The 27,642-nt window shown below is 43.7% G+C and overlaps 1 protein-coding gene across 2 annotated transcripts in view; it reads right to left on the reverse strand.

Annotated features, from left to right (window-relative positions):
- Positions 1-27,642, reverse strand: part of SNX25 (sorting nexin 25) — a 179,590-nt gene that overhangs the window by 92,389 nt on the left and 59,559 nt on the right. For both annotated transcript variants that reach the window (XM_075610238.1, XM_075610237.1), the window contains exons 2-3: positions 25,298-25,382; positions 1,370-1,586 (exon numbers count right to left, since the gene is read on the reverse strand). In XM_075610238.1, coding sequence (XP_075466353.1) covers positions 1,370-1,586; positions 25,298-25,382 — 302 coding nt within the window. The remainder of the gene's footprint in view (positions 1-1,369; positions 1,587-25,297; positions 25,383-27,642) is intronic.

Here is a 27,642-nt window from a genome sequence, read left to right on the forward strand (position 1 = left end):
TAAAGAAAAGACTTGAGCATTTAATGGAGACATTCCACAAGGATAAGTGAATGTAGATCACATAATACCCTTTGCCGGTGTCAAATAAATCTGGGGGATATACAGCAGGAGTGAAACATCAATTTGGCTTTTTGACAAGAAAGGGCACTTTTGTTTCAAAATTCTCAGAGAGCAATGTATAATGCAGTTCAAATAAAGTAAAATGTAACTTTTTTGCACGAGGGTCTTATTGCAAGTTAAGCTTAATAGGTTTTCAATGGCTGCGATTTTAAAAGACCCTCTTAATAGCAAACACCATTTCAAAACAAATGAATATATTTTGGACCGAGAATGCAATATTCAGGATCAGTTTAATCTGCACTCACCCACCAGGTGAAATAATACTGGCGGGGCATATTAAAGATGGCTACCTCTGGCCACTCAGTTAGAACGGTTAGGTTAGCATTAATCCCTGTATGAACTGGAATGGTTACCTCTCTCTATTCTAAGTTACATGTGCTTTCCTTGGTTAAGCATTATAGTTTGTGTATGCAGTGTTCTTTTCTATGTCTGTCTTGGAGAACCTCTTAGTTCTAAATGTTAAAAACACAGTGAGACATCTGATGTGACGAATAAACACTAAAAGCAAGATGGGAATGGGTTTCTGCTTTGTGTTTATGGTGATCTAAAGTGATAGGGAATGTCCATATTTATAGGGGGGTGGGGGACAAGCCTTTTTTTCCTAATTGTATCAAAGAAGAAAAATGATATAAATACAGTGTAAGTACAAATCTGAGTAACCAGTATACAGTGAGAACCATATCTATTGAATACTGTTAACTTAACTCTACTAAAGTAGAAAAGGAAAAAACAATGAGTTTATTTTACAGCAATTTGTCGAGTGGGGACACACGGGTGACGGCACTATGAACTAAGACTAATCTCCACGCACTTTTAGCCTTCCGAGTTCCTACATCTTACGAAAAATAAAACTTAAATAAACCAGCCCCAGGGCGATTATGTAGATTTATTTAATAGCGCCATGCCCTGCTGACCTGTTACGTACAGTAATAACTCACTGAATAGTCCGTCTACTGCTGTCTGGAGGGGGCTTAAGGATAACGGAGAGTCATCAGATGAGCGACTGGCAAACGTTATGTTTTTCAGGAACTAGACATTTGGGAGAGTGTTGTCACTCAGAGTACGGCTTTATCCTCTTGTTAATTAATTTCCTGGTGGGGTTAGGCGAGCAGAAATTACTTGTCCTATAGCTTTGAAGCCACAAGGCAGGTTTTATCAACATTGCATCTGACTGTCATACCATCTGATATAGTCTTCCTTCGTCTGAGGACCACTAAAAGGGCTGCATGTGTCCACTTTCGTTTGTTACCTAGTGTTCGCCGCCTTGAGGTCACAGAAGTGTGTGAGCAGATTTTTCACCACATCATTGCAGACGACTCGGACGACATCGATATGAGCCAGCCGGCTGCGTAGCTGCCTGGCCACCTCCCAGAAGTCATCAGACAGCAGGTGGTAGAGCTGACCATCGTCCTTACCGAGATCCCCGTACCACGACAGGATGTAGTCTCTGTAGCTGTAGTCAAACACTGCAAGAGACAAAGACAGGGACTGAACAACAGGGACTTCAACAAGAGGGGTCATTAAAAGTGCAGTCCCAGTTAGGGCCGAATTGGACCAATGAAAATATTAGACTACAAATCGGAAGTGAATGAAGTCAACGCAAACACAGGATCGCACAGGAACTCAGAGATTAGAAATATATAAAAATAATTTTATTTAGATCATGGTGAAATACAAAAAGTCAAAAACAAAAGCCCTCCTACGCGTTTCTCACTCTTTCAGAAAGCGATGTAAGGTGCGAAATGCGTAGCAGGACTGTCTTTTTTGTATTTCACCATTCTCTAAATAAAATGGTTTTTATATTTTTCCAATCTCTACATGTTCCTGTGCGATCCTTTGTTTGCGGTGACATAATTCACTTCTGCTTTTCTCAGCTGCAACGCTGTGAAGATAGGATACTGCAACACTTTAAAAATTAAAAGGAGAAAAAAATTAAATCTACTTCAAGATCCATGGCCCAGGGATTCTCGCAGGAGGCAAGTCATCTACCTTCCTTTTAGGGCCGGGTAGGCGATTCGGTCTAGTGTGAGAGAACAGCGTGACCCTTATTGACATCCAATATGAGAACATTTATCTTGTACCAGTTTTACTGGACACAATATATGCTTCTACTTTTAGACAGTTCTCACTATTTTTTACAATGATAACTAAACTATGTGATTTATATAAATATCTTTTTCTATGTTTATTATGGAAATGTTGTAAACCTTTTAACAGTAAGTTTAATGAGTTATTATTGTACTTGGCTGCATAGCATATTTCTCTCTTAATCATACTTAGTGCTGATAATAAAAATAAAAAAAATATCGGATTACTTAATCATTTGGGGGGGAGGGGGGTATAATCAAGATCGACAAACCGCCCCCAACCAATTCTGTTCTAGCCCGAGTAGCGTTTGCTTTAAAAGAAACGTCCATGCGAGATTTGTTCTTATATTAAACAGATCAGATTAACAGAGGTCAGTTTGAAAAGCTTATAAGTGGATCTTATAGGGCACTTGGGTTAAGCCAATGGGGAGAAAAAGGCTGACTGCATTAGCACTGTGACAATATCCATCACATAAGGAACTACATTTGCATAAAAACAAGTGGTGCTGTTCAGTTGAGTTTCATCTTGCAAGACAGAAAATGTTCATGGATTTTCCTGGAAATTATACCGCGCATCTTTAATAAACTGGAGAGATTAAATAGGTCTTAATCTTAACCCTTGCGGTGCCCAAAGACGTAGTCACTACTCCATGGTGACTGTCGCTCCATGTCCAAGGAGATTGCGCCCTCCGTGCTCAGAGCACAGTACGCCACCTGCTGGGAAAAGGAAATGGAAGAGGGCGACTATGGTGGAGTGAATGTCTAATGATGCATAAGGCCTCGGTCCCGCTGCGCTCGGTGGCGCGGGCGACCACACGCGAGTTCCCCACCAGCAGGGGAATCCTGCGGAGCCGGTCCCGGTCCCCCCTGGCTGCACAGCGCACTACACGCTGTGGCGCGTCAGCCGCTATGGGATACAAGAGAATGGTGTTCCAAGCGTTGACGCGTCACGTGGTGTGGCTGTGAGCCAATGGGGAGGAGGAGAGGCTTCGGGGAGCGGGGAGGAGTGTGGAGTGACAGCAGCGTGAGTGCCTGTCTGTGTTTGTGTATGTGTGTGTCTGAGTGCCTTTCTGTGTGTGTGTGTATGTGTGTGCCTGAGTGCGTGAGTGCCTGCCTCTGTCTGTGTGTGTGTGTTGCTTTACTTACCCGAGCCGTGGAGGGAGGGGGGGGAGAGTAGCGGGTCCCTCCGCTCAAGCCACGCCCCCTCCCGCTCAAACCTCCCACTCCCGCCCACCTCCCGCTCCCTACAGACCGCATATCGCAGTCTGTGTCTGTCAGCGCCCCGCCTGTCTAGAGTGCGGGCGCGCTGACTCTGGGAGCGGGGCCTTAGCCTTAGGCTCTGGATGGAGCATCAATAAGACACTTTCCTACAAGGAAGAGCAATCCAATTCTATAAAATGATAAAGACGTCGCATAGGGTTGAAGCGTTGGTTGCAAATAAGCAGCATCAGTCTTTCCACTAAGACTACGTTTTGGGATTGTGAGTTGTACAACTTTTTCTGTGATGGGATGACGTTTGTATAAAATTAAAAATAATCTTTTATTTGGATTCTCATTAAAGGTTTTTGCGTTGTTGTATCTTATCTTTGTGATGATGCACGTAGTTTAGCATAAAAATACAAATGAACGAGTCACCATTGAGAGGGGATACGTGACATATCACACTGAGACCAGGGGGTACACTGACCAATAAAGGTTCAGAACCACTGGCTTCGACTATGCAATACGGGACATAGTTAGCACTACATATTCAGTTCCACAATTGGACCAAGTTTTCTTAAATTTGTTTTAAGTATTGTTTTAATAAGCTATTTTTTCATATTTATATGATGATATAACATGACTAGTTCCAACCATACATTTGTATTTATGGAGTTATTTTTCCAGCCAAACATAATAACTTTTAGAGTCAAAAGATCTAGTATATGCAAAGAGATGTTTTCTATGTGATACTTGCTTGTTACTTCACTAATAATTGTTGATCTAATTCTAAACAATTACATTTACTCATGGATTATCTGAATATACAGATGCAGCCACGTCTCGAAGTTACGGCAGATTCGCTAAATACCCTGCGAGATGGTCCACAGCAGACTAATGGCCCATCGCACCAACACAGCGGGGGCCACTGCAGTGTGAATGCTACCGGGCTGCACCTGTCTGTAAGAGGCTCACAGTCAGAGATAGACTGAATCAGTCACTCTACCTGTGCGCCTCTAACAGGCAATCGCAGGGGTTTTATTTTAATATTACAGTATTGTAGCAGGGGGTCTCTGGAGCTAAGTCGCATTGATTTTAGGTCGGGGCACCCCCTGCTACAATACTGTAATATTAAAATAAAAAGCAGCTTCATTACCTTAGCAGCTAACCGCTAAGGCATATCCCCAATCTGATTGGTTTCAGTAAACCATGTGACATCATAATTTTTTTTTTTTTTAAAGGATGTGACATCTTAAATGTCACATCCTTTTAAAGAAATTGTAAAAGGATGTGACATCATTTAAGATGTAACATTTAAAAAAAAAATAATAACGGTCACATGGTTTACTGCAACCAATCCGATTCGGGATATACCAATTAGAATGGTAAGCAGGGAATAAATAAAGAAAATACCAACTAGAGGGGATATACTGTAAACTCAAGTGACCCCTAAAAAGTGCACTCAAAATCATGACAAATAATATACAAACATACACCTGCCAAAGCCAGTGAAAAAGACCCATATAGTAACAGCACTCACTCACTCACTCAGTGTATAATGTGTGAAAGATAAAACGTAACCTGTAATGGTATAGTCTAATACAGGGTTTCCCAAACTTTTTTTTCCGTGACCCGGTTATTTTTTAACTTCTTTTTCGTGACCCACTAAAAATGTTATCGCCTATACTGGCCTATAGGGCCTGCACAGACACACACACAGCCACTGATACACACACACACACACACACACACACACACACACACACACACACACACACACACCCAGCCACTGCTACACACACAGAGACACTGCTACACACACACACATACCAACACTGATACACACACAGACACTGATGTGCCAGGGACACTTGGGTGGGTGGGAGGGAGGGGGCCAGGGACACTTGGGTGGGTGGGAGGGAGGGGGCCATGGACACTTGGGTGGGTGGGAGGGGGCCAGGGACACTTGGGTGGGTGGGAGGGAGGGGGCCAGGGACACTTGGGTGGGTGGGAGGGGGCCAGGGACACTTGGGTGGGTGAGAGGGGGCCAGGGACACTTGGGTGTGTGGGAGGGAGGGGGCCAGGGACACTTGGGTGGGTGGGAGGGGGCCAGGGACACTTGGGTGGGTGGGAGGGGGGGGCAGGGACACTTGGGTGGGTGGGAGGGGGCCAGGGACACTTGGGTGGGAGGCAGTGACTGGGTAGGGTGACTTACCTTGCCGCCGGACGCTTTCCCCTGCTGCCCCCGATATCCCCTGCTGCCCGGGACGGGAGATGGGCTTGGGGGCACGGGAGGTGTGCTCGGGAGGGGATGCCACGGGAGGTGAGCTCGGGAAGCTGGCCGCGGGGGGAAGCGGGCCGCAGTAGGAGCTTGTACTTCCACCCTGCCCCATGTAACGTGCGGGCCGCAGAGGAACTGGTTCTTCCTCCTCCGTCCCACGTTGGGAGCGGGGGGGAGGAAGGGAGCTGGCCCTGCTTGCCCTGCGCAAGCGCGCGGGACCGCAGGGGGAATCGCCGCTATTTTTTTTTACTTGAGCGGGGGGGACGGGAGACACCGCGCGGCCAGCCTCGCTGCGACCCGGCAATTTTGGTGCCGTGGCCCGGTGCCGGGTCGCGACCCACCATTTGGGAAAAGCTGGTCTAATAGATAAAATAGGTTGAGACACAAAACACAGAAAACAACACTTATAGCAACTAATCACACAACAAATAAAATAAATATTAAACAGAACACTTCCAAACCTTGGTAGTAGCAATGGTGAACAGAGGGACAGTTCGCCTGTGAACTTCTGACAACCTTGCCCAGTAAAAATGGTACTAGGGGAGGTAGATCAGACAGGTAGGTGTACTGTGTGTTAGAGCTGGTGTGTAACGATAAAAGAACCACACACCATATACACCATGCTGTATAGCCACATAGATTATACGGTCTTAAGCATATGTTGTACTAAGGTGTATGCTAGATGGTATAACGGCACCAATAGCAACCACATTAATACACTGTCATACAGACCTTAGATAATACAGCATGTAACCAAAACTAAAGATTGGCTAAAATGTTGCCAAATTGGTTATGTTAATAATACTGTACAAGGATACACCATGAAAAATAAAAAATAAATGCATACAATAGTGTAATAAGTTATTTTCAATCTGGATAAAACATGTATGTCTTGGCTCTATAGCAATGCCTACTTACAGCAGGTCAAAAGGTAAAAAGCATTGATCTACACAGCAGGTAGAAAGGTGTCAGGATCTTCAGGAACAACAGCCCAGGTTTACAGCATAAGAAATCAGCACCTCAGCTCAGACGTCAGTAGATGTGAGTGGATCAGAGACATGCAAAAGAAAGGCAGACCATAGTGTCGATCGTGCATAAAATTTATATAAACAAACAACAAATTTTAGGAATTGTACTCACATTGTGTACATAATCATAGTTCACATAAGGCTTTACTTGAGGCAAATGGAGTGCTGGTTCAGTGTGGAGCATGTAGACAGCAACAATTATATTTTGCGTTCAAGTTGCCATCATCACCAGTGGATGGATAATGTCCCCTATAGCCAATTTAGAAGAATGCGTAGGAATTGCACGGAAGAAACTGTATTTGAAGAACAATGCAAAACTTTGGAGTCACGCTTTAAACAAAAGAACTATAAGAAAGAAATTTTAGACACTGCGTTCAATAAAGCGAAAAACCTGGATAGAAAAGATTTATTGGAACCTAAAAAAGAAATAACACCTTTAGTAAAAAACAATGTATTTGACACAGCTTTTCTGACAACTTACAATAAAGATGCCAGCAATATTGGTAAAATTATTCGAAAACATTGGCATGTTTTAAAGAGTGACCCAATTTTAAATAGCACACTCCCAGAGAACCCAAGAATAATTTTTAAAAAAAGCACAAAATCTGAAGAGTATTGTCGCTCCAAGTGCCCTAAAAAAGATAGAAACAACAAATAAAGGATGGCTTCAGAATCTGGAGGGCTTCTTTGGTTGCACAATGTGCAAGGCATGTGAATATAAACACAGACAAAAAGAACTTTATGTGTAATGTAACCAAAGAACACTTTAAAATAAAGCAATATATGAATTGTTATAGTGACTATGTCATATACCTATTAGAATGCCCCTGTGGACTACAATACGTGGGAAAAACTAAAAGAGCCATCAGAACACGTATTGTAGAACACCTCAGCAATATTAGGAGAAGCATACTAACGCATAGTATGTCCAAACATTTTGCTAAGTACCACAATTCCAATACTAAAGGACTAAAATTCACTGCCATTGAGCATGTGCGACAACACTGGAGGGGTCGCAGCAGAGATGTAGATCTGAGCAGACGTGAGATGTATTGGATACACAAATTAAAAACATTAATGCCAAATGGGCTTAATGCAGAATTTGAGATTATCCCATTTCTTATCTAATGCACGGTCTGCTCGGGCCCCTTATCTCTGTATATCCTTTCTGCGACCTCTCCCACTGACATTAGCTATATGTCAGGTGCCTTTTAATTTCAATATTGGGTCACTTACTAAATGAACAAAGGTTTTTTTATATTTATATATATTTTATGTATATTTATATTTTTATTACTTTTGATACATATAAGTGTATATTTTAATCAATCTTAATATGTTACTAATATGTTACTAATTCACTCTTATATTCTTCTCCCCTCTCTCTCCCTCGTTTTTGCTCTGTGAGTACATAAGAACCAATTAGTTATGGCTCCCTATAAATACCTAGAATATCATCATGATTAGATCCTGAATTTTATTTACTTAGATATTTTATTTACTTAGATGTTGTTTTAAATGCCTATTTGTATTAACACTGCGCCGTTTTTGAACACTGAGTTATGTACCTATTTATTGGAGAACCAGTGTATCTTTTAAATTTTCAATTATATAATTGTTATATTAAATTGGTTAATTGCTTATTTGTTCAATTGTTTAGTATATATAAACCCACAACTCATTTGAGAATTATTCATTGCTCCTGAGGAAGTTGTCTAGTACGACGAAACGCGTAGAGCTACTTTCATTGCTGCAGCTGCTCTTTCTACTGAAGGCTTCAGAGTTGCTGAGTTCCCCCACCGTTTGCCTCCAAGACCGGATGCCGTCACCCCAACAGCGGATGTGACGTCAGACGCCATCTCCCACCCGGTCTGTTGTGAGTCTAAGGAGAAGATCCCCGGTGAGCTGCTCCACACTGAACCAGCACTCCATTTGCCTCAAGTAAAGCCTTATGTGAACTATGATTATGTACACAATGTGAGTACAATTCCTAAAATTTGTTGTTTGTTTATATAAATTTTATGCACGATCGACACTATGGTCTGCCTTTCTTTTGCATGTCTCTGATCCACTCACATCTACTGACGTCTGAGCTGAGGTGCTGATTTCTTATGCTGTAAACCTGGGCTGTTGTTCCTGAAGATCCTGACACCTTTCTACCTGCTGTGTAGATCAATGCTTTTTACCTTTTGACCTGCTGTAAGTAGGCATTGCTATAGAGCCAAGACATACATGTTTTATCCAGATTGAAAAGAACTTATTACACTATTGTATGCATTTATTTTTTATTTTTCATGGTGTATCCCTGCTATCTTCGCTCCCTTCCCATCCCGGACAAGCTACTATTGAAAGGAATCTGTACACATTCCTGGAAGGTTGAGACTTTGATCAGTGATCACCTTGACACATTTTATTTTGAATTTTAATTTTGTGCACTATTTTATCACAGATTGGGTGTGGTTAGCGCCGGTAACAAATCACTTTAAGTTCCAATAATACTGTACAAGCAAGAAATTACATATAAGGCTGAGTCCATAGAGACTTCAGCCGTGCGGAGGCACGCGGAGGCTGAGGGAAAGCGGTTGCTTTCCCTGGCCTTAGACCGCGCGCCATCCGGGGTCGTGTCGGGGAGGGGGGTTCGGGGGCTGTGACGTCACGGAGCTGGTTCGCTTTCGAAAGAGTCAGTGTGATGCAAAACGATCATCGGTGGGCGCACATCTGTGACGTCATCCTGCTTGTCTGAGTAGCGGGAGCGGATAGCTTGATACAGGAACAGCTACCCTTTGGTTGAATTATTATTACCAATATGAGTACTATCACTAGTGGTTACCACCAGTGGCCACCATTAGAGAGGCTAGCCCTAAGAGGTCCCTCTACTTTTACATTGGGGTACCTTGCCCACTCAGCTAACTAAAGTCCTGTGTTGTTCATTAATACACCACGCTGAGTAGGGCTACATGATATCATGACTCTCGAACTACACAGAGGTACCTTTACCTACTCAGCTAATTAAACTCTGTGGTGTTCATGAATACACCACGCTGAGTAGGGATACATTTGCGCTACATATATTGTATTATTGTAGCAGGTGAAGCTGGCACAGATCAACAGAGCAACAGTCTCTACAATTAATAACATATGAAGGGACTGTATGGCTAAGATTTTTAAGCCTGTGGTCCCACTATTAAGTGCTATTTGTTTGGATGACCACATACTGCTCTGTATATACATTACACTGTACTAAGTATACCCAGCTACATAGTAGCCTATCCTGTTACTATTCAGGTTTTTAATTGCGTTGTTGACACATTTATTACAAGGACTATTTTAGTAACCTGTGTTATGACTTATATGTCATTTCTTGCTTGTATTATTAACATAACCAATTTGGCAACATTTTAGCCAATCTTTAGTTTTGGTTACATGCTGTATTATCTAAGGTCTGTATGCCAGTGTATTTATATTAAGACTCACTGGTTGCTATTGGTGCCGTTATACCATCTAGCATACACCTTAGTACAACATATGCTTAAGACCGTATAATCTATGTGGCTATACAGCATGGTGTATATGGTGTGTGGTTCTTTTATCGTTACACACCAGCTCTAACACACAGTACACCTACCTGTCTGATCTACCTCCCCTAGTACCATTTTTACTGGGCAAGGTTGTCAGAAATTCACAGGCGAACGGTCCCTCTGTTCACCATTGCTACTACCAAGGTTTGGAAGTGTTCTGTTTAATATTTATTTTATTTGTTGTGTGATTAGTTGTTATAAGTGTTATTTGTCTGTGTTTTGTGTCTCAACCTATTTGATCTATTAGAATATACCATTAAAGGTTACGTTTTATCTTTCACACATTATACACTGTTTGAGTGCTGGTACTATAGGGGTCTTTTTCACTTGCTTTGGCAGGTGTATGTTTGTCCATTTACCCCTTTTCTACCCCTGGTACCACTCCCTAGACTGTAGCAAGAGCTCTCCTCTTTTTCCTCTCCCTCACTATACCCATCTTCTTTCTCATAGATTTTCAATTAAATAATATTAAATAATAGTAATGAAATCTCAATTGAGCCCTTCAAATTCAAATCGAGATATAAAAAAAGACATATATTTATTTATTCCCACACGCGCATGCTGCGTTCCTCCACTCGTTCCTCTGAATGTCTCTGGAGAAAATCTCATACACTCGCAGACTTCCTTCACTACAAATTTACGCTATCCTGTTTCATCTCCGCCCTCTCTCAGGCTACACAAACCTACTTTTCATCACAAATCAACATGCACAAGTCTAACCCACGCCGACTCATCTCTGTCTTTGACTATCTACTCAGACCACCCTTGGCTGCCTCCTCTTCTGCCTCCTCCATCTCACCTCAGGACTTTGCTAACTATTTTAAGGAAAATGTGAAATTCATACGTCAGACCATCCCTTTTGTTTCCTCCTCCCATCCTACACCGCTTCCTTACTCTCCTCCTGCCTTCCTTGACTCTTTTTCTGCTGTCTCGGAGGAGGATTTGTCACTGCTGATCTTCTCCCTCTACCACCTGCCCTCTTGATCCCATTCCCTCCCATCTACTAAAACCTCTTGCTCCTTCTATAAGCCCTACGCTCACACAGATTTGTAACTCTACCCTCTACTCTGGTACCTTTCCATCCTCCTTCAAGCATGCAACCGTTATACCATTACTCAAAAACAGCAAGCTTGACCCTACCTGTCCTAACTATCAACCTGTCTCCCGCCTGCCTTTTGCCTCCAAACGTCTTGTATTCTCTTGATTGCTCCATTTTCTAAACACCTATTCTCTCCTAGACCATCTACAATCTGGCTTCCGCACTGCTCACTCCACTGAAACAGCCCTCACTAAAATAACTGATGACCTCCATGCTGCGAAAGACAGAGGTCATTACACTCAGCTCATATTATTCGGCCTCTCTGCAGCATTTGACACCGTGGACCACCCTCTTCTCCTTCACATTCTCCATACTTTTGGTATTTGTAAAAAAGCTCTATCCTGGATCTCCTCTTACCTCTCCCATCGTACTTTCAGTGTCTCTTTTGCCAACACCTACTCCTCCTCCTCTTTCGATCTCTCGGTGGGGGAACCCCAGGGCTCTGTCCTGGGACCTCTTCTCTTTTCTCTGTACACACTTTCTCTAGGTGACCTAATCCCATCTCTTGGGTTTAAATATCACCTCTATGCTGACGACACACAAATTTACTTTTTAACCCCCGACCTTACACCTGCTGTACAGACCAACGTTTCTGAATGTCTCCCTGCGATATCATCCTGGATGGCCCTCCACCAACTTAAACTTAACATGGAAAAACAGAGCTCCTCATACTTACTCCCAAACCTGGCCCCACTACCTCCTTCCACATTGCTGCTGGAAGTACTATCATTCACCCAGTAGCACAAGCACGATGCTTTGGGGTCACACTTTCACATTCGCCTTTCACATTCAAAAGGTAGCCAAAACCTGTAATTTTTTCCTCTGCAGTATTACAAAGATATGCCCTTTACTCTGTTGCTCGACTGCTAAAACTCTGACTCAGGCCCTCATTCTCTCCCGTCTCGATTACTGTAACCTCCTGCTGTCCAGCCTTCCTGCCTCTCACCTGTCTCCCCTACAATCTATCCTAAACGCTGCTGCCAGAATCACTCCACTCTTTCCGAAATCTGTCTCAGTGTCTCCCCTGCTGAAATCACTCTCCTCTCGCACTCAATTCTCCTCCTCACTTTTAAAGCTTTACACTCTTCTGCTCCTCCTCGCATCTCAGCCCTAATTTGTCGCTATGCACCATCCCGACTCTTGCGTTCTGCTCATGGATGTCTTCTCTCTACCCCCTTTGTATCTAAAGCCCTCTCCCGCCTTAAACCTTTGTATCTAAAGCCCTCTCCCGCCTTAAACCTTTCTCACTGACTGCCCCGCACCTTTGGAATGCCCTTCCCCTCAAGACCCGACTAGCAACCTCTCTATCCACCTTTAAGACCCACCTAAAGACACACTTGCTTAAAGAAGCATATGAGTAGCACCGTGGCTAATACTATACACATTACATAAAGCTTGGCCCCCTGCATTCGCACTTACCCGAATTCCCTACTACTGTCTTTGTATGTTCTCCCACTAATTAGATTGTAAGCTCCTCGGAGCAGGGACTCCTCTTCCGAAATTTTACTTTTATGACTGAAGTACTTATTCCCATGATCTGTTATTTGTATTATTTGTTATTTATATGATGGTCACACGTGTATTACTAACGTGAAGCGCTATGTACACTAATGGCACTATATAAATAGAGATACACATACAGATATCTATATCTACAGAAAAGCACCCTAAAATAGTGTATACTGTAGGTGGGTGTGTGTGTATACATGCATACATGATTCAGGGTAACCAGATTGACGTCCACAGATTCCAATCACACTCACATGACATTACCATGGAAACCAGGCCAATAACGAAGACCAACAATTATCGTATTGGCTTATCCTTAAATCTACAACAATTGTTGAAATATACCGTAAATCATATCAATTTAAATATAAGGCATAAACGGAGTCTAAAAATATACAAAATCTAAGTGGGGAAACTACTTGAAATAGTAATATGGGATAATATTCAGGAATACCTAATGGAAAACAAAATTATTAGTAATAGTCAGCATGGATTTATGAAGGATAGATCTTGCCAAACTAACCTTATTTGTTTCTTTGAGGAGGTAAGTAGGAATTTAGACCAGGGTAATGCAGTTGATGTGGTCTACTTAGATTTTGCAAAGGCTTTTGATACAGTTTTACACAAGAGGTTGGTGTACAAAATAAAGCAAATTGGACTCAGTAAAAATATATGCACCTGGATTGAAAACTGGTTCAAGGACAGACAACAGAGGGTTGTAATAAATGAAACTTTTTCCGGTTGGGGTAAAGTCTCAGGTATCGGTACTGGGACCCCTGCTTTTTAACTTGTTTATTAATGACCTTGAGGTTGGCATCAGGAGCAAAGTCTCCATCTTTGATGATACTAAATTGTGTAAGGTAATAGAATCAGAGCAGGATGCAATTTCTCTCCAGAATGACTTGGGGAGACTGGAAACTTGGGCAGGTAAATGGCAGATGAGGTTTAATACAGATAAATGTAAGGTTATGCATTTGGGAAGCAAGAATAAACAGGCAACTTACAAAATTAAATGGGGATAAATTGTAGGAATCCTTGATGGAGAAGGATTTAGGAGTGCTTGTAGACAGCAGGTTTAGCAATAGTGCCCAAAGTCATGTAGTAGCTGCAAAGGCAAACAAGATCTTATCTTGCATTAAACGGGCAATGGATGGAAGGGAAGTAAACATAATTATGTTCCTTTACAAAGCATTAGTAAGACCACACCTTGAATATGGAGTACAATTTTGGGCACCAATCCTTAGAAAAGACATTATGGAACTAGAGAGAGTGCTGAAGAAGAGCCACCAAATTAATAAAAGGGATGGGCAATCTAATTTATGAGGAGAGGCTAGCTAAATTAGATTTATTTACATTAGAAAAGAGGCGTCTAAGAGGGGATATGATAACGATATACAAATATATTCAGGGACAGTACAAGGAGCTTTCAAAAGACATATTCATCCCAAGGGCAGTACAAAGGACTCAGGAGCATCCCTTTAGGTTGGAGGAAAGGAGATTTCGCCAGCAACAAAGAAAAGAGTTCTTTACAGTAAGGGCAGTTAAAATGTGGAATTCATTACCCATGGAGAATGTGATGGTAGATACAATAGATTTGTTCAAAAAAAGGTTTAACATTTTTAGAAAGGAAAGGTATATAGGGATATACCAAATAAGTATACATGGGAAGAATATTGATCCAGGGAGTAATACGATTGCCAATTCTTGGATACAATAGATTTGTTCAAAAAAAGGTTTAACGTTTTTAGAAAGGAAAGGTATACAGGGATATACCAAATAAGTATACATGGGAAGAATATTGATCCAGGGAGTAATTCTTGGAGTCGGGAAGGAATTTATTTTTCCCCTTATGGGTTTTTTGTGTGCCTTCCTCTGGATCAATAATTAAGTATAGAAATAGGATAAAGTATCTGTTGCCTAAATTTAGCATAGGTTGAACTTGATGGACATATGTCTTTTTTCAACCTCAACTACTACAGTATGTAACTATGTAAATAAATGAAATACACAAAATCAAGAAAAAACTAATCAGTCTCCCTTTAAAATAAATAGTATGTGTGCTGAGCACGCGCATTTTAAGTGAAACTTTTGTCTTTGGTCACCGATTGTCACAGATATTGTATTTGGGATGGTGATATTTTTAATTAAAATTCAAAACACAATGTCAGTGGCAAAACGTAAAGAAGTTTAACATAGAACGCCCGTGCTCGGCACACACCTCTGTTTTAGCTATTTGCACTTATATAGTTATACTAACTGTCGTGTGGGTGCCTCTGTTTCCCAAGCGCCAAGTCCGGCAGCCACTGCGCATGTGCGCCAGAGTCCGGCAGCCACTGCGCATGTGCGCCAGAGTCCGGCAGCCACTGCGCATGTGCGCCAGAGTCCGGCAGCCACTGCGCATGTGCGCCAGAGTCCGGCAGCCACTGCGCATGTGCGCCAGAGTCCGGCAGCCACTGCGCATGTGCGCCAGAGTCCGGCAGCCACTGCGCATGTGCGCCAGAGTCCGGCAGCCACTGCGCATGTGCGCCAGAGTCCGGCAGCCACTGCGCATGTGCGCCAGAGTCCGGCAGCCACTGCGCATGTGCGCCAGAGTCCGGCAGCCACTGCGCATGTGCGCCAGAGTCCGGCAGCCACTGCGCATGTGCAACAAGACCGGCAGCCACTGCGCATGACGGCAACACGCGCGAGCGACGCCGCACACCTATTAGTACCGGTTTTTCATTTCAATGCAATGATTTTTCCCCATGAAAACCCTGTAGGTCCCAGCAAAGAAGTTCCACTTCAAATACTAATCTTTCCCTATACATCCAATTTCAGCATCCAAAATAAACGTTTTAGACCGGAAGATTGTATTGAACAAGATGGAAATTCAAAAATGTAATTTAGGAACAGTGTGTCTTAAAGAGAGAGAGAGAGAGAGAGAGAGAGTCTGTAACAGAGCTAAGTATTTGGAAACGGGTAAATTATTACAATATAAAAAGGCTAAACAGAATAAAAGATTTCAAATGAAAGGGATATATCTTGTATAACCAAATGTCATTAAGGGGGTTCCCTCGAGCTGAACTGCACTCTTTTTAGATCCGGGGGCCGTTCGTGCCGAAGATATTTACCTTTTTATGTACCAGTGTTTCTGGTCATTTTGGGGGGATCAACGTGACAGCTAATTAAGCCTCACTTCCATTGGCCAACAGGTAGTCACAATGTAGCCAGAGCATTGGACGATCCCGGAATCTCTTTATTTACTTTTATATTACGGAGACATAAAAAGGTATATATCTCAGGAATCTGGCGAGTCCATGGATCTAGGGATAGCGGCTCCGTTCCATGGGAGCTCCAGGTTCCGATTCTGGATTGCGGATTTGACCTTCACAGTGCCAAGGTTGTTTGTAATCTCCAGTGCTGAAGACCTTGTAGTGTCTCTGACGCCAACAGTGTTCAAACCCCAGTAATCATAATGTTCTTTAAAAAAAATAATTCAGATCAATGCTATATATTTATTGATGTCCGATTCTGGGTGTTTGATTACTACGCAATTGATTGTAAAAATTTTGGAAAAATTAAAGTAATTTTATGTCAAATTAAAGTCAAGAAAATATGAACTTCCATTATTTTATACATTGACTACATACACGATATAGCAATATATACCATATCCCCCTCTGGTGTACATGAGTATCTTAAAAAATATTTCTATAGATTTTTTTAACCAGTATATAAGAGTTACAAACAAGCATATATAAAAATAATTTCGACAAATGGTAAAATTACTTCCCAGCATCCCACATCTTAAAATAAAAAAAAACAAGACAACCAACAAAAAGCAGGTATTTATATATTCATATATACACACGAAACAATCAGCATGGCCGCCATGTGTTTGTAATGCAAGATTATACCATCCAATAAACGATATAAATATGCGAATGATGCCACCTCTGCCGTAAATGTGGCTGTTTGCGTGTGATAAACGCCCTCCCGCAGCACTAACTTCACGCATATACCTGGGCGTTCGGCAGACGCGTGGCTCACATTTTGGCGTTTCAAGGCGCCTGTATATGCGTAATCACGGCCTCTGGCCAGGGGGATATTGCATCAATGTAATGGTTTAGAAAAATGGTTTCAAGGAGGCATTTTTATCTGGGATGTTTTTGCAAGTATGTAGTTATGTTCAATTGTTTATGGCGTGCAGCCACGTGCGCGTTCCTCACCTGCAGGGGTATCCTTCCTAGCCGGTCGCAGTCCCCCCTCGCTGCACGGCTCACAACACGCTGTGATGCGTCAGCCGCCAGGGGATGCAAGAAAATTGCGATCCCGAGCGGTGACGCGTCACTTGGTGCGCTGATGAGCCTATCAGCGGCAGGGGCGGGAGCTGTCAGAGAGCTTCCTCCACTAGGTAGGGAGTGGTGTGTGTGTGTGTGTGTAACCGGGGGCAGGGATCAGCACGGAGAGGAGGGCATTTGTGGGGGGGGAGCTGCTTACCTTCCAGCATACAGCCGGCAGCAGCTCCCTCCTGCAGCCCGGGAGACCAACCCCCGCTGCAGCCATCCGCTGGAGGGGAGGGGGGGGTTTGGTATCGGACGGGAGCAGCAGAAGGCATGTGGAGGGGGGGGAGTAGCACGGAGAGCAGCAGAGGGCATGTGGGGGGTCCCTCCTGCAGCCCGGGAGACCCCCGCTGCAGTCCTCCGCTCAAACCATGCCCCCCGGCCGCTGCTCCCGCCAGACCGCATATAGCGGTCAAGTGCCTCTCCACGCGCCGCCTGCCTGCAGTGCGGACGCGTGGTCTGAGGCAGCGGGGCCTTAGCCTAAGGCCAATAGGAAGCAGTGACATCACCGGATGCGGCTTCCTATTGGCCCACGTGACAAGGACCGTTACACAGCGCAGAGATACGGGCACCCACTATGGAGGCAAGTATCTCGGGAAGCAGGGGGTCCCTGGAGCTGAAATTAATGGGGTTCAGCTCAGGAGACCCCCTCTTCAATCCAATGTTGTTCTTTAAACGTAAAATAAAAACCAGACCGCTTGGATTGCTGCTGTAAAGGGGCCACACCCGGGTGAATAGTGTCTCATTTGTTTTAGCCAAGCCCGACACCCGTAAGTATTTTATTTTTTTAAAGTTTGATTTCTAAGTTAGTGTAGACGCGGTGAGCTGAGACGCGAGGGGTTTGATTTCTAAGTTAGTGTAGACGTGGTGAGCCGAGACGCGAAGGGTTTGATTTCTAAGTTAGTGTAGACGTGGTGAGCCGAGGCGCGAGGGGTTTGATTTCTAAGTTAGTGTGGACGTGGTGACCTGAGACGGCAGGGGTTTTATTTCTAAGTTAGTGTAGACGTGGTGAGCTGAGACGGGAGGGGTTTGATTTCTAAGTTAGTGTAGACGTGGTGAGCTGAGACGGGAGGGGTTTGATTTCTAAGTTAGTGTAGACGTGGTGAGCTGAGACGCGAGGGGTTTGATTTCTAAGTTAGTGTAGACGTGGTGACCTGAGACGGGAGGGGTTTGATTTCTAAGTTAGTGTAGACGTGGTGAGCTGAGACGGGAGGGGTTTGATTTCTAAGTTAGTGTAGACGTGGTGACCTGAGACGGGAGGGGTTTGATTTCTAAGTTAGTGTAGACGTGGTGAGCTGAGACGCGAGGGGTTTGATTTCTAAGTTAGTGTAGACGTGGTGAGCCGAGACGGGAGGGGTTTGATTTCTAAGTTAGTGTAGACGTGGTGAGCCGAGACGGGAGGGGTTTGATTTCTAAGTTAGTGTAGACGTGGTGAGCCGAGACGCGAGGGGTTTGATTTCTAAGTTAGTGTAGACGTGGTGAGCCGAGACGGGAGGGGTTTGATTTCTAAGTTAGTGTAGACGTGGTGAGCCGAGACGGGAGGGGTTTGATTTCTAAGTTAGTGTAGACGTGGTGAGCCGAGATGCGAGGGGTTTGATTTCTAAGTTAGTGTAGACGTGGTGAGCCGAGACGCGAGGGGATTGATTTCTAAGTTAGTGTAGACGTGGTGACCTGAGACGGGAGGGGTGTGATTTCTAAGTTAGTGTAGACGTGGTGACCTGAGACGGGAGGGGTGTGATTTCTAAGTTAGTGTAGACGTGGTGACCTGAGACGGGAGGGGTTTGATTTCTAAGTTAGTGTAGACGTGGTGAGCTGAGACGCGAGGGGTTTGATTTCTAAGTTAGTGTAGACGTGGTGAGCCGAGACGGGAGGGGTTTGATTTCTAAGTTAGTGTAGACGTGGTGAGCCGAGACGCGAGGGGTTTGATTTCTAAGTTAGTGTAGACGTGGTGAGCCGAGACGCGAGGGGTTTGATTTCTAAGTTAGTGTAGACGTGGTGAGCCGAGACGGGAGGGGTTTGATTTCTAAGTTAGTGTAGACGTGGTGACCCGAGACAGGAGGGGTTTGATTTCTAAGTTAGTGTAGACGTGGTGACCTGAGACGGGAGGGGTTTGATTTCTAAGTTAGTGTAGACGTGGTGAGCTGAGACGGGAGGGGTTTGATTTCTAAGTTAGTGTAGACGTGGTGAGCCGAGACGCGAGGGGTTTTATTTCTAAGTTAGTGTAGACGTGGTGAGCTGAGACGGGAGGGGTTTGATTTCTAAGTTAGTGTAGATGTGGTGAGCTGAGACGCGAGGGCTTTGATTTCTAAGTTAGTGTAGACGTGGTGAGCTGAGACAGGAGGGGTTTGATTTCTAAGTTAGTGTAGACATGGTGACCTGAGACTGGAGGGGTATGATTTCTAAGTTAGTGTAGACGTGGTGAGCTGAGATGGGAGGGGTTTGATTTCTAAGTTAGTGTAGACGTGGTGAGCTGAGATGGGAGGGGTTTGATTTCTAAGTTAGTGTAGACGTGGTGAGCTGAGACGGGAGGGTTTGATTTCTAAGTTAGTGTAGACGTGGTGAGCTGAGACGGGAGGGGTTTGATTTCTAAGTTAGTGTAGACATGGTGAGCCGAGACGGGAGGGGTTTGATTTCTAAGTTAGTGTAGACGTGGTGAGCTGAGACTTGAGGGGGGTTTGATTTCTAAGTTAGTGTAGACGTAGTGAGCAGAGACGCGAAGGGTTTGATTTCTAAGTTAGTGTAGACGTGGTGAGATGAGACGGGAGGGGTTTGATTTCTAAGTTAGTGTAGACGTGGTGAGCCGAGACGCGAGGGGTTTGATTTCCTCTCGTATTTAAGCGCCAATAAAGATGTGTGGTAGGGGGAGTGCATCTATTGCTTTTACTAGTTCACTGGTGTAGCCATTTAAAGGGGCAATCCTTCCAAGCACCAAAGCGAACATATCAGCAAGTGTTATTGATGAATGTTCGGAGCATCTCCCCTCGAGTTCAGTCCTCGCAAGTATTTTATATTGACTTGAATAACCGGAATAACCATGACAGAGAATTCTCTTTGTTGCGTCTATTCTATTCTTAGACACAGCGATCATGTAAGGCTGCAACACCAGTCTTATGAAGTGGCATACTTCCAGATACCTACATCTGTATTCTCTCTTCATTAACTGGGAATGTGTGTTAATCAATTTCCGACTGGTAACTGTTACTGTATATGGAGGTGGCACCTCCCCCCAGAGCTCGCTCCTCCTCACCTTTTTAACTTGGGAGGTCTTTTCACTTTGCTGCAACAACAGGATCTACTATTCTTTCCCCTCATACAGAGGTAAAGGGAAGGGTTCACAGTGTAGTGTAGGACCTGCATTTTTGGTTATACCGTGACGTGGTATGCAGGCTTATGATGCTTTGGCCAAAGTGTTTAACTAAATAACCAAGTAAATATTATTATTATTGAAGTATTCAAACTTTATACCTATTACCATATATGTTTTGTCAATTGAATGTAGCATTGGGCACCCCTGTCTTCTGTTGTATTCTTTCTTTATTGACGGTTATTGGAATATAGATTTTGGAAAAAGCGTTAAAAAGAATTAACGAAACAGGCATTTTATATGGCACAACATGCTAGAGGTAGAAAATGCTTCATGGGGAACGGCACATTTAATTCCGATAATGGAATATATATTTCGTGCTCTGTTACTAAAGTGGTTGTTCTGTATGTGCTTGGAAGTATGAATACAGAACGCATCGCATTCAATATGCACAACGCAATGATTTTCCAGAGCTCACTTCCTCATGTTAAATAAAAGCCAAGTTTTACCAACACGGATGCGTCGTAGCGTTAACTAAAATATGTTCAGCAGTGGCTTGTGCACTGCACAAAAAGCCCCAGTCGCGCCCGAGGTTAATTGAGTCTTTATAGTCGTGCCTTCAGCTATGAGCCTGTTGGAAGAATGTAAACCGACCAGTTATCTCTCTTATAACGTAATCACTGGATGAATAAAACATTTCATAAGATAAACCAGGGATCGGAAAAAAAAGAGAAAGTCGCACGTCCATAACCAAATGTCACCGTTACCAGAGGTGGCAGGTTTGTGCACAGATAGCACAGATTCTGTAAAGGAACTCTTATCAGCGAAGTGCAAAGCTGCATTACACATCACTGCATGGGCACAATCACAGGTGCACACATTGGATTGCTCTGCTAAGAAATAATAGTCTTGCCCTTGATAAAGGCAGCTAATGATCTGATAAGAGATGCATTAGGGAAGCACAACCTTTCCAGTTGTACATCTAATGCGCTACTTTATTTACCACTTCCCCACCCCAGCTCCAATCCCACTTACACTAAAATCAGGACTGTCAATCACGCGGCCACAATCCTCCTGCTGGTAATCTCGTCCCCTCCTCCACACCTAACCCCCCTCCATCCCCACACCACCTCTAAATATACAGGATGAAGAAGAAAAAAGGGCTGTTGGGGGTGTTTTAGTTCATCGATTGTAAAATAATTTTTCATTTACATTTTTTTCCCCATTTGTAAAATAAAATATACTAAAATGTACTTGCTTTTTAAAAAAATTTTTTTTTACATTTCTTAAAAATGAAATGTAAGTATATTTGTATGTATGTCTTTATTTATATAGCGCCATTAATTAACATAGCGCTTCACAGTAGTAATACACGTGACAATCATATACAGTAAATAACATATAATACAAATAACAGATCATGGGAATAAATGCTTCAGACATAAAGTAACATTTCGGAAGAGGAGTCCCTGCTCCCAAGAGCTTACAATCTAATTGGTAGGTAGGAAGAATGTACAGAGACAGGAGGGCATTCTGGTGCCAATCTTTATGTATCATATGTATAGTATTAACCACGGAGCTACTCCTATGCTGTGTCTTAAGGTGGGTCTTAAAGGTGGATCGAGAGGGTGCTAGTCGGGTATTGAGGGGAAGGGCATTCCAGAGGAGTGGGGCAGTCAGTGAGAAAGGTTTAAGGTGTGAGAGGACTTTAGATACATATGGGGTAGAGAGAAGACATCCTTGAGCAGAACGCAAAAGTCAGGATTGACTTAATATCGATATGGTGGTAAAGGTAAATATTTTACTGATGGTTATTTAGTCAGTGTAAAAAATGTCACCTCTCAGTTAGGCCGTGGGCTACTTTCTCCTTCCGACCTCCTGCTGATGCTGCCTGAGTCTTGCAGTTGGATTTAATAATTGGCCCCCAACCTATTCTGAGTTTGACGGGCCTGCACCAAGTGAGAAGTTATACACAGCCAAGCAATGCCATTATGTGGTATGCCAAAGCACCTCATGACCCTTATTGACTTATTCAAAAAGAAGGAATTGGGGTCATAAAGAAAACTACGCCAGCGCTGACATCAAAACAGAAACACAATCTAAAAGCATACCGCTGTTAGTCACATGTAACTCTATATTAGAGGATGTGAGAACAACGAGACACTTTTTGGGCCACAGTTTCATTTTCCTGTTTTTTTGTAGTACTATTTTAGGCTGTATACACATGACAAGAGATGCAATAGGCTTCCATAACCTTTAATGAGAGTTCTGCACAGATGGATAGAGTGCTTTCAAAAAGGTCATAGGTATTTGTCATAGATGTGTGTCAAACACACTGTGGACACTTCTAGATCTACGAAGAACTCATGATGGACCAGCAAAAACGTCACAACTGCTGCTAAAAGTGCGCCCCAAGTAAAGAGGTCTTTAGGGAAGCTGGTCATATTTAGACAAGACACCAGGAGAATTTCTCCAACATAGTGATGAAACACGTTTGCAAACTGATTAGGTTAAAAAAAACAAAGGTGCAGTGAGCCGATCAATGAGTCACACGGCGCTCTATGGGCACCGAAGTACTTGGGATGGAGAATTCCATCATCGCAGCCATTCAAGGCTGTCACTGTGTATTAGTCTGCACGCTATACAGAAAATGTCAGTTCTTCACAGACATCAATAAAAGTGTATCTGAGCCAGCAAACAGCATGTCGCTCCTCTAATTCAATTAGGCAGTTCTACCGAAGCGTCTCAGGCCGCTCCGCAGTCCAATGAAATAGTAAAAACAAAATAAAAATAAAAAAAAGACAAAATCGATTTAAGGAAAGTTTTGTGGACCTAGTTACATATTACATAGTTATATAGTAGATGAGGTCGGAAAAAAAAAAGACATACGTCCATCAAGTTCAACCTACGCTAAATTTAGACCTGAAATGGCTTAAATGTTTTCATCTATACTTGCTAATGCAGCTTTGTGTGCAGCAAAAGAACCTGCATATTTGTAATACTTGACTCTCAGATGACACAATGCTCATTTACAAATGTTGACTCGTCCAAAGAGAGCACATATATGAAAAAAGGATCTAATAGAAGGTTTCAACGTGTCTTGCCCTGTGATGGAATGAAGGTTGCTTTCCTCCATTACGCATTAACACATATATAGGCATCAGACGTCTAGAACATGCCTGTCAGCCCGTTAAAGCAGCAATACTACAGTCCCTCCCTTATTTGTACATGCAAAGCATGTGACAGTGTATCATTCTACATTCTTATCTAAGCTGGCAATGGTTTGGTGCTCCTGTTCTAAATCTGCCAAAATCCTGATTGTGTGTCTAACTAAATGGCCGCCTAACGTTGTGCTGCAGTCTGAAATGTTGCAGGTGATATGTAACATTGTATTACTAAGTGTAACACATTACTGTTACAGTTTGCAGACTAAGACGCAGCCTGCTATTTGGAACAAAGTAACAGATCTGTTTGTGATACTTTGTTGCCAAAGGCCAGAGTTCAAATAGGTGTATGTCTGAGCCTGTTTCAACAGGAAGTGGATGTGATTTTCTAAATAGCTGCTGTAGCAACCAAAGTATTCTCAATGAAAAAAAAATGGTATTAGGAGACAAAAAAAATATGTCGGATTCCGTTATGACACTATTATTCCGTTATGACATTATCAGTACCTTAGTGATCACGTGGTTGCAATCCTAGACATCCTTTGCCACTGCCTTATTGTGATACTCCTCTCAATTTTTTTTTTTTAATGCCATGTTAGAAAATAAAATGCATATGTAAACCAGCGGCGGTGACACACAATGACACACCTTCACAACTAGGAGGCAGCCATCTAGGGGTGTTATGTATAATACCGGACGTATCCCAGAGATTGAAATGCACTGGGATTTATTCCTAATCGCTCTGCCTTCAGACACTTATGAAACAGTATAAAATTGCCCTTTCCTGTCTCCTGCAGTTTCAGAAGGTGCCACCGACTTGCAATGAACCTCCATGCACATCGTGCATCATCTGTGATACTTCCAGTGTCAAATACATAAAAAACAACTAAGAGGAACGAGAACAAAAAGGGATTGGATTTATTTTGCATATATCCTCCAGTATATATTTGTATGTTGCACAACATTTTGAGGCTACCTGGCAAGAGGGGTGGTCTACCTTTAACACTTTCAATGCTGGAAGGAGTAAATGGGATGTACAGATCAATGGTTTGCAGGGTTCTGCCAATAAAAGTGTTGCATGCAATCCTATAATTTCATGCGGATTTGCATAGTGCTTTATGCCGCCTCCAATTATTTCCCAGTCTCCTCGTTGCCAGTGACAAATGTCTGCTGAGCACACGGAGTTCTGTCTAACGTGCTATAAAATGCCTGCAGGCTGTTCAAGAGAGCCAATCAAAACACATTCAATTATTTAGGGTGAAAAATAGGCCAGAAAAGGAGGGGAAGGGGGGGGGGAGAGGGGAAGGGGGGGAAGGGGGGGGAAGAGGTGAAGGTGGGGGGGAGAAGGGAAGGAGGGAAGGAGGGGAAGGTGGGGGGGAAGGAGGGGAAGGAGGGGAAGGTGGGGGGGAAGGAAGGGGGGAAAGTGGGGGAAGGGGGGGGAAAGGAGGGGAAGGAGGGGAAGGGGGGGAAGGAGGGGAAGGGGGAGAGGGGGAAGGGGGAGAGGAAAAGGGGGGGAAGGGGGAGAGGAAAAGGGGGGAGAGGGGGGGGAGAGGAAAAGGGGGGAGAGGGGGGGGAAGCGGACGTGAGGAATCAAAGTTTGCTTACCTTCTTTAAGGGCTTTATCCATGCTGTGAGAGAAAACCACTCTCCTTAACTGGCTGGGTTCATGTGAGTTTCCTGGGAACAAACCCTGAAACATAAAAAATGCAGTATTATTACACAGAGGACTCTTGCACAGTGAAATTAACAAAAAGCAGCTGGACGGTGCAATATTGCAAATGAGTACTTTCCTTTTAAAGCATTAATATATCATACAGACTTAAACGTACAAATTGCCACTCGGGACAGCCCGTTCTTCCTGGCAAATGAACGATAATCTCTCCCACAGGAATACCTGGGCGAGCGGACGTGGCTGCCACTTGTAGTTTGGATTTCCCCCCACCCCCCCCGGTTCATCAGCCCAATTAAATCTTAATTGCTGTAAGTAACCTTAAGTTAATTTTCACAGGTGGCACCTGTGCTAAATACCAGCACAAAGCTACATTTTAGGGGATTTGCTTCTGTAAGCACTGTCTGAAGAGTAATCCCGACATACAGGACAGCTTGCACAAATTAAAATACAAACCCTTCGGAGCATAAAAACACAACCAGATCTCCTCGTCTTGTGATCTTCCAAGAGCATTAGTGACTGTACAAACTTATGTGTGGATGCCATCTAATAGATTACCATTTTGTTGATTAAAGATGTTTTCCTATGTTCATTTGTATGTATAAATGAATTTATAGAGCCAACAAAGTACGCAGCGCTTTACAAAAATGACAATACAAGTTAAATATATTACAAACTCTCTCCCCCGCCGTCTCTCCCCCCCTCGCCCTCTCTTCCTCTCTTCCTCCTCGCCCTCCCTCCCCCCTCGCCCTCTCTCGTGTCTTTATTTTCCCTCTTATGTATTTCTCTCTTGTACTTCATGTTTTGTGCTTCTCTTCCTTCCTGTCTTCTTCCCTTTCGTGTCTGTTTTTACCCCAGTGATTTAACCCTTCCCCTCCCTCTCACCTTTCCCAGCCTGTCTCTCAGGCTGCAGCTGCAGTTCCAGCCCCGCGCTGCTCTACTTGAGGCCCCGCCCCTGGCCTAGGCCCCGCCCACTTATGGAGGCTCTGTAGAGGAAGGACTTTCCCCTCTGTCCTACCTATTGCATCTCAGGGCCCCGGCCCCTGACCCAGGCCCGCCACCTGCAGAGGGATTTCCCTCTGTGCTTCCTTCCTGCATCTCAGGCCCCGCAATGTACCGCAGTGGGGGGGGGGGTAGGGAGGGGAGGGGGGAGTGCGGGCCCCTTGGCTATTGCTACACCCCTGGTGGAGACCCTTACAAGAAAGGAGAATAATTTGGAAGTTTATAAGGAAATTAATAGGAAGCAAATAGAGAGAGTTCCGGAGGACAGATGCAGATACGCACTTGAAGTGCAGGAGATGTTTCAGGCAGCAGTGTTTTGAATGGTCAGAGAGGTGTGAGGCAGGGAGGCCAGATAAAAGAATGTTGCAGTAATCAATACGGGAGAGAATAAGGGCATGCATTAGTGTTATAGAGGTAGTGAAACAGAGAGACGCTTATCTTAGCAATGCTGTGAAGGAATAAACGGCAAGAACTAGTAACAGAATTTATATGTGGGGAGCAGTGAGAATTCCTCTTCCGTTCGCCTGCCTGCCAGATCGTGTTCAGCGCTCACCTGTGGAGCACACAATGCCTCTACAAAAAGGAGAGGATATAATTTGGCCGTAGCTATGTCATGGGGCCCTGGAGTGCCAGACCACATCACAGTAGATACGTCAAGGGACAGCCAAAGGGTTACAGGTCCACTCATTCAAATGGGCTGCAAGATGTATTTCCGGCACCGGTATAGAACCTCTGCACATATGGGTCAAAATATTAAGGCAAATGCACTGTATTGATTATTCAGTGCCAATAATGTAATCAATGAGTGATCCTCATCAGATCGATATTATACAAGGCTTAAGGGAAGTTTTCTGCGTGGCACACAGACTGACTCGCCTTAAAGCAGCAATCCAATTTCCCCCCAAATCAAGTACTTTATATGAACCAGATGGTCCTCCGGATTGTAACTGTGGCACTCAATGTTGCTGGGGACAACTCCAATTGCCAGGACTTTGCCCCCCGTACCTTTGCCAGCTCTTGCAAGGAAAAGCAAAGATGGCTGTGGGATTACTAATTCAGACACTGCAAAGTCATGGTTCCCTATTGGCTGTCAGAGCGAGGCAGATCCCAGTGGCCGCACACTTTCTCCTGGACAACTCTTCTTGTAAGGGAATGTCAAAATCAAATATCTCATGAAGCGGGGCGTTCCTGTAGCTTGGAGCACCACAGTTCAGTTCTGGGGGACCTCTTAGTTCAAATAAGGAATAAAAATAGTTAGAGCTTGTAACATACGGCATGT

Source organism: Ascaphus truei, chromosome 1, assembly GCF_040206685.1.
Source record: "Ascaphus truei isolate aAscTru1 chromosome 1, aAscTru1.hap1, whole genome shotgun sequence".
Taxonomy (NCBI): Eukaryota; Metazoa; Chordata; class Amphibia; order Anura; family Ascaphidae; genus Ascaphus; species Ascaphus truei.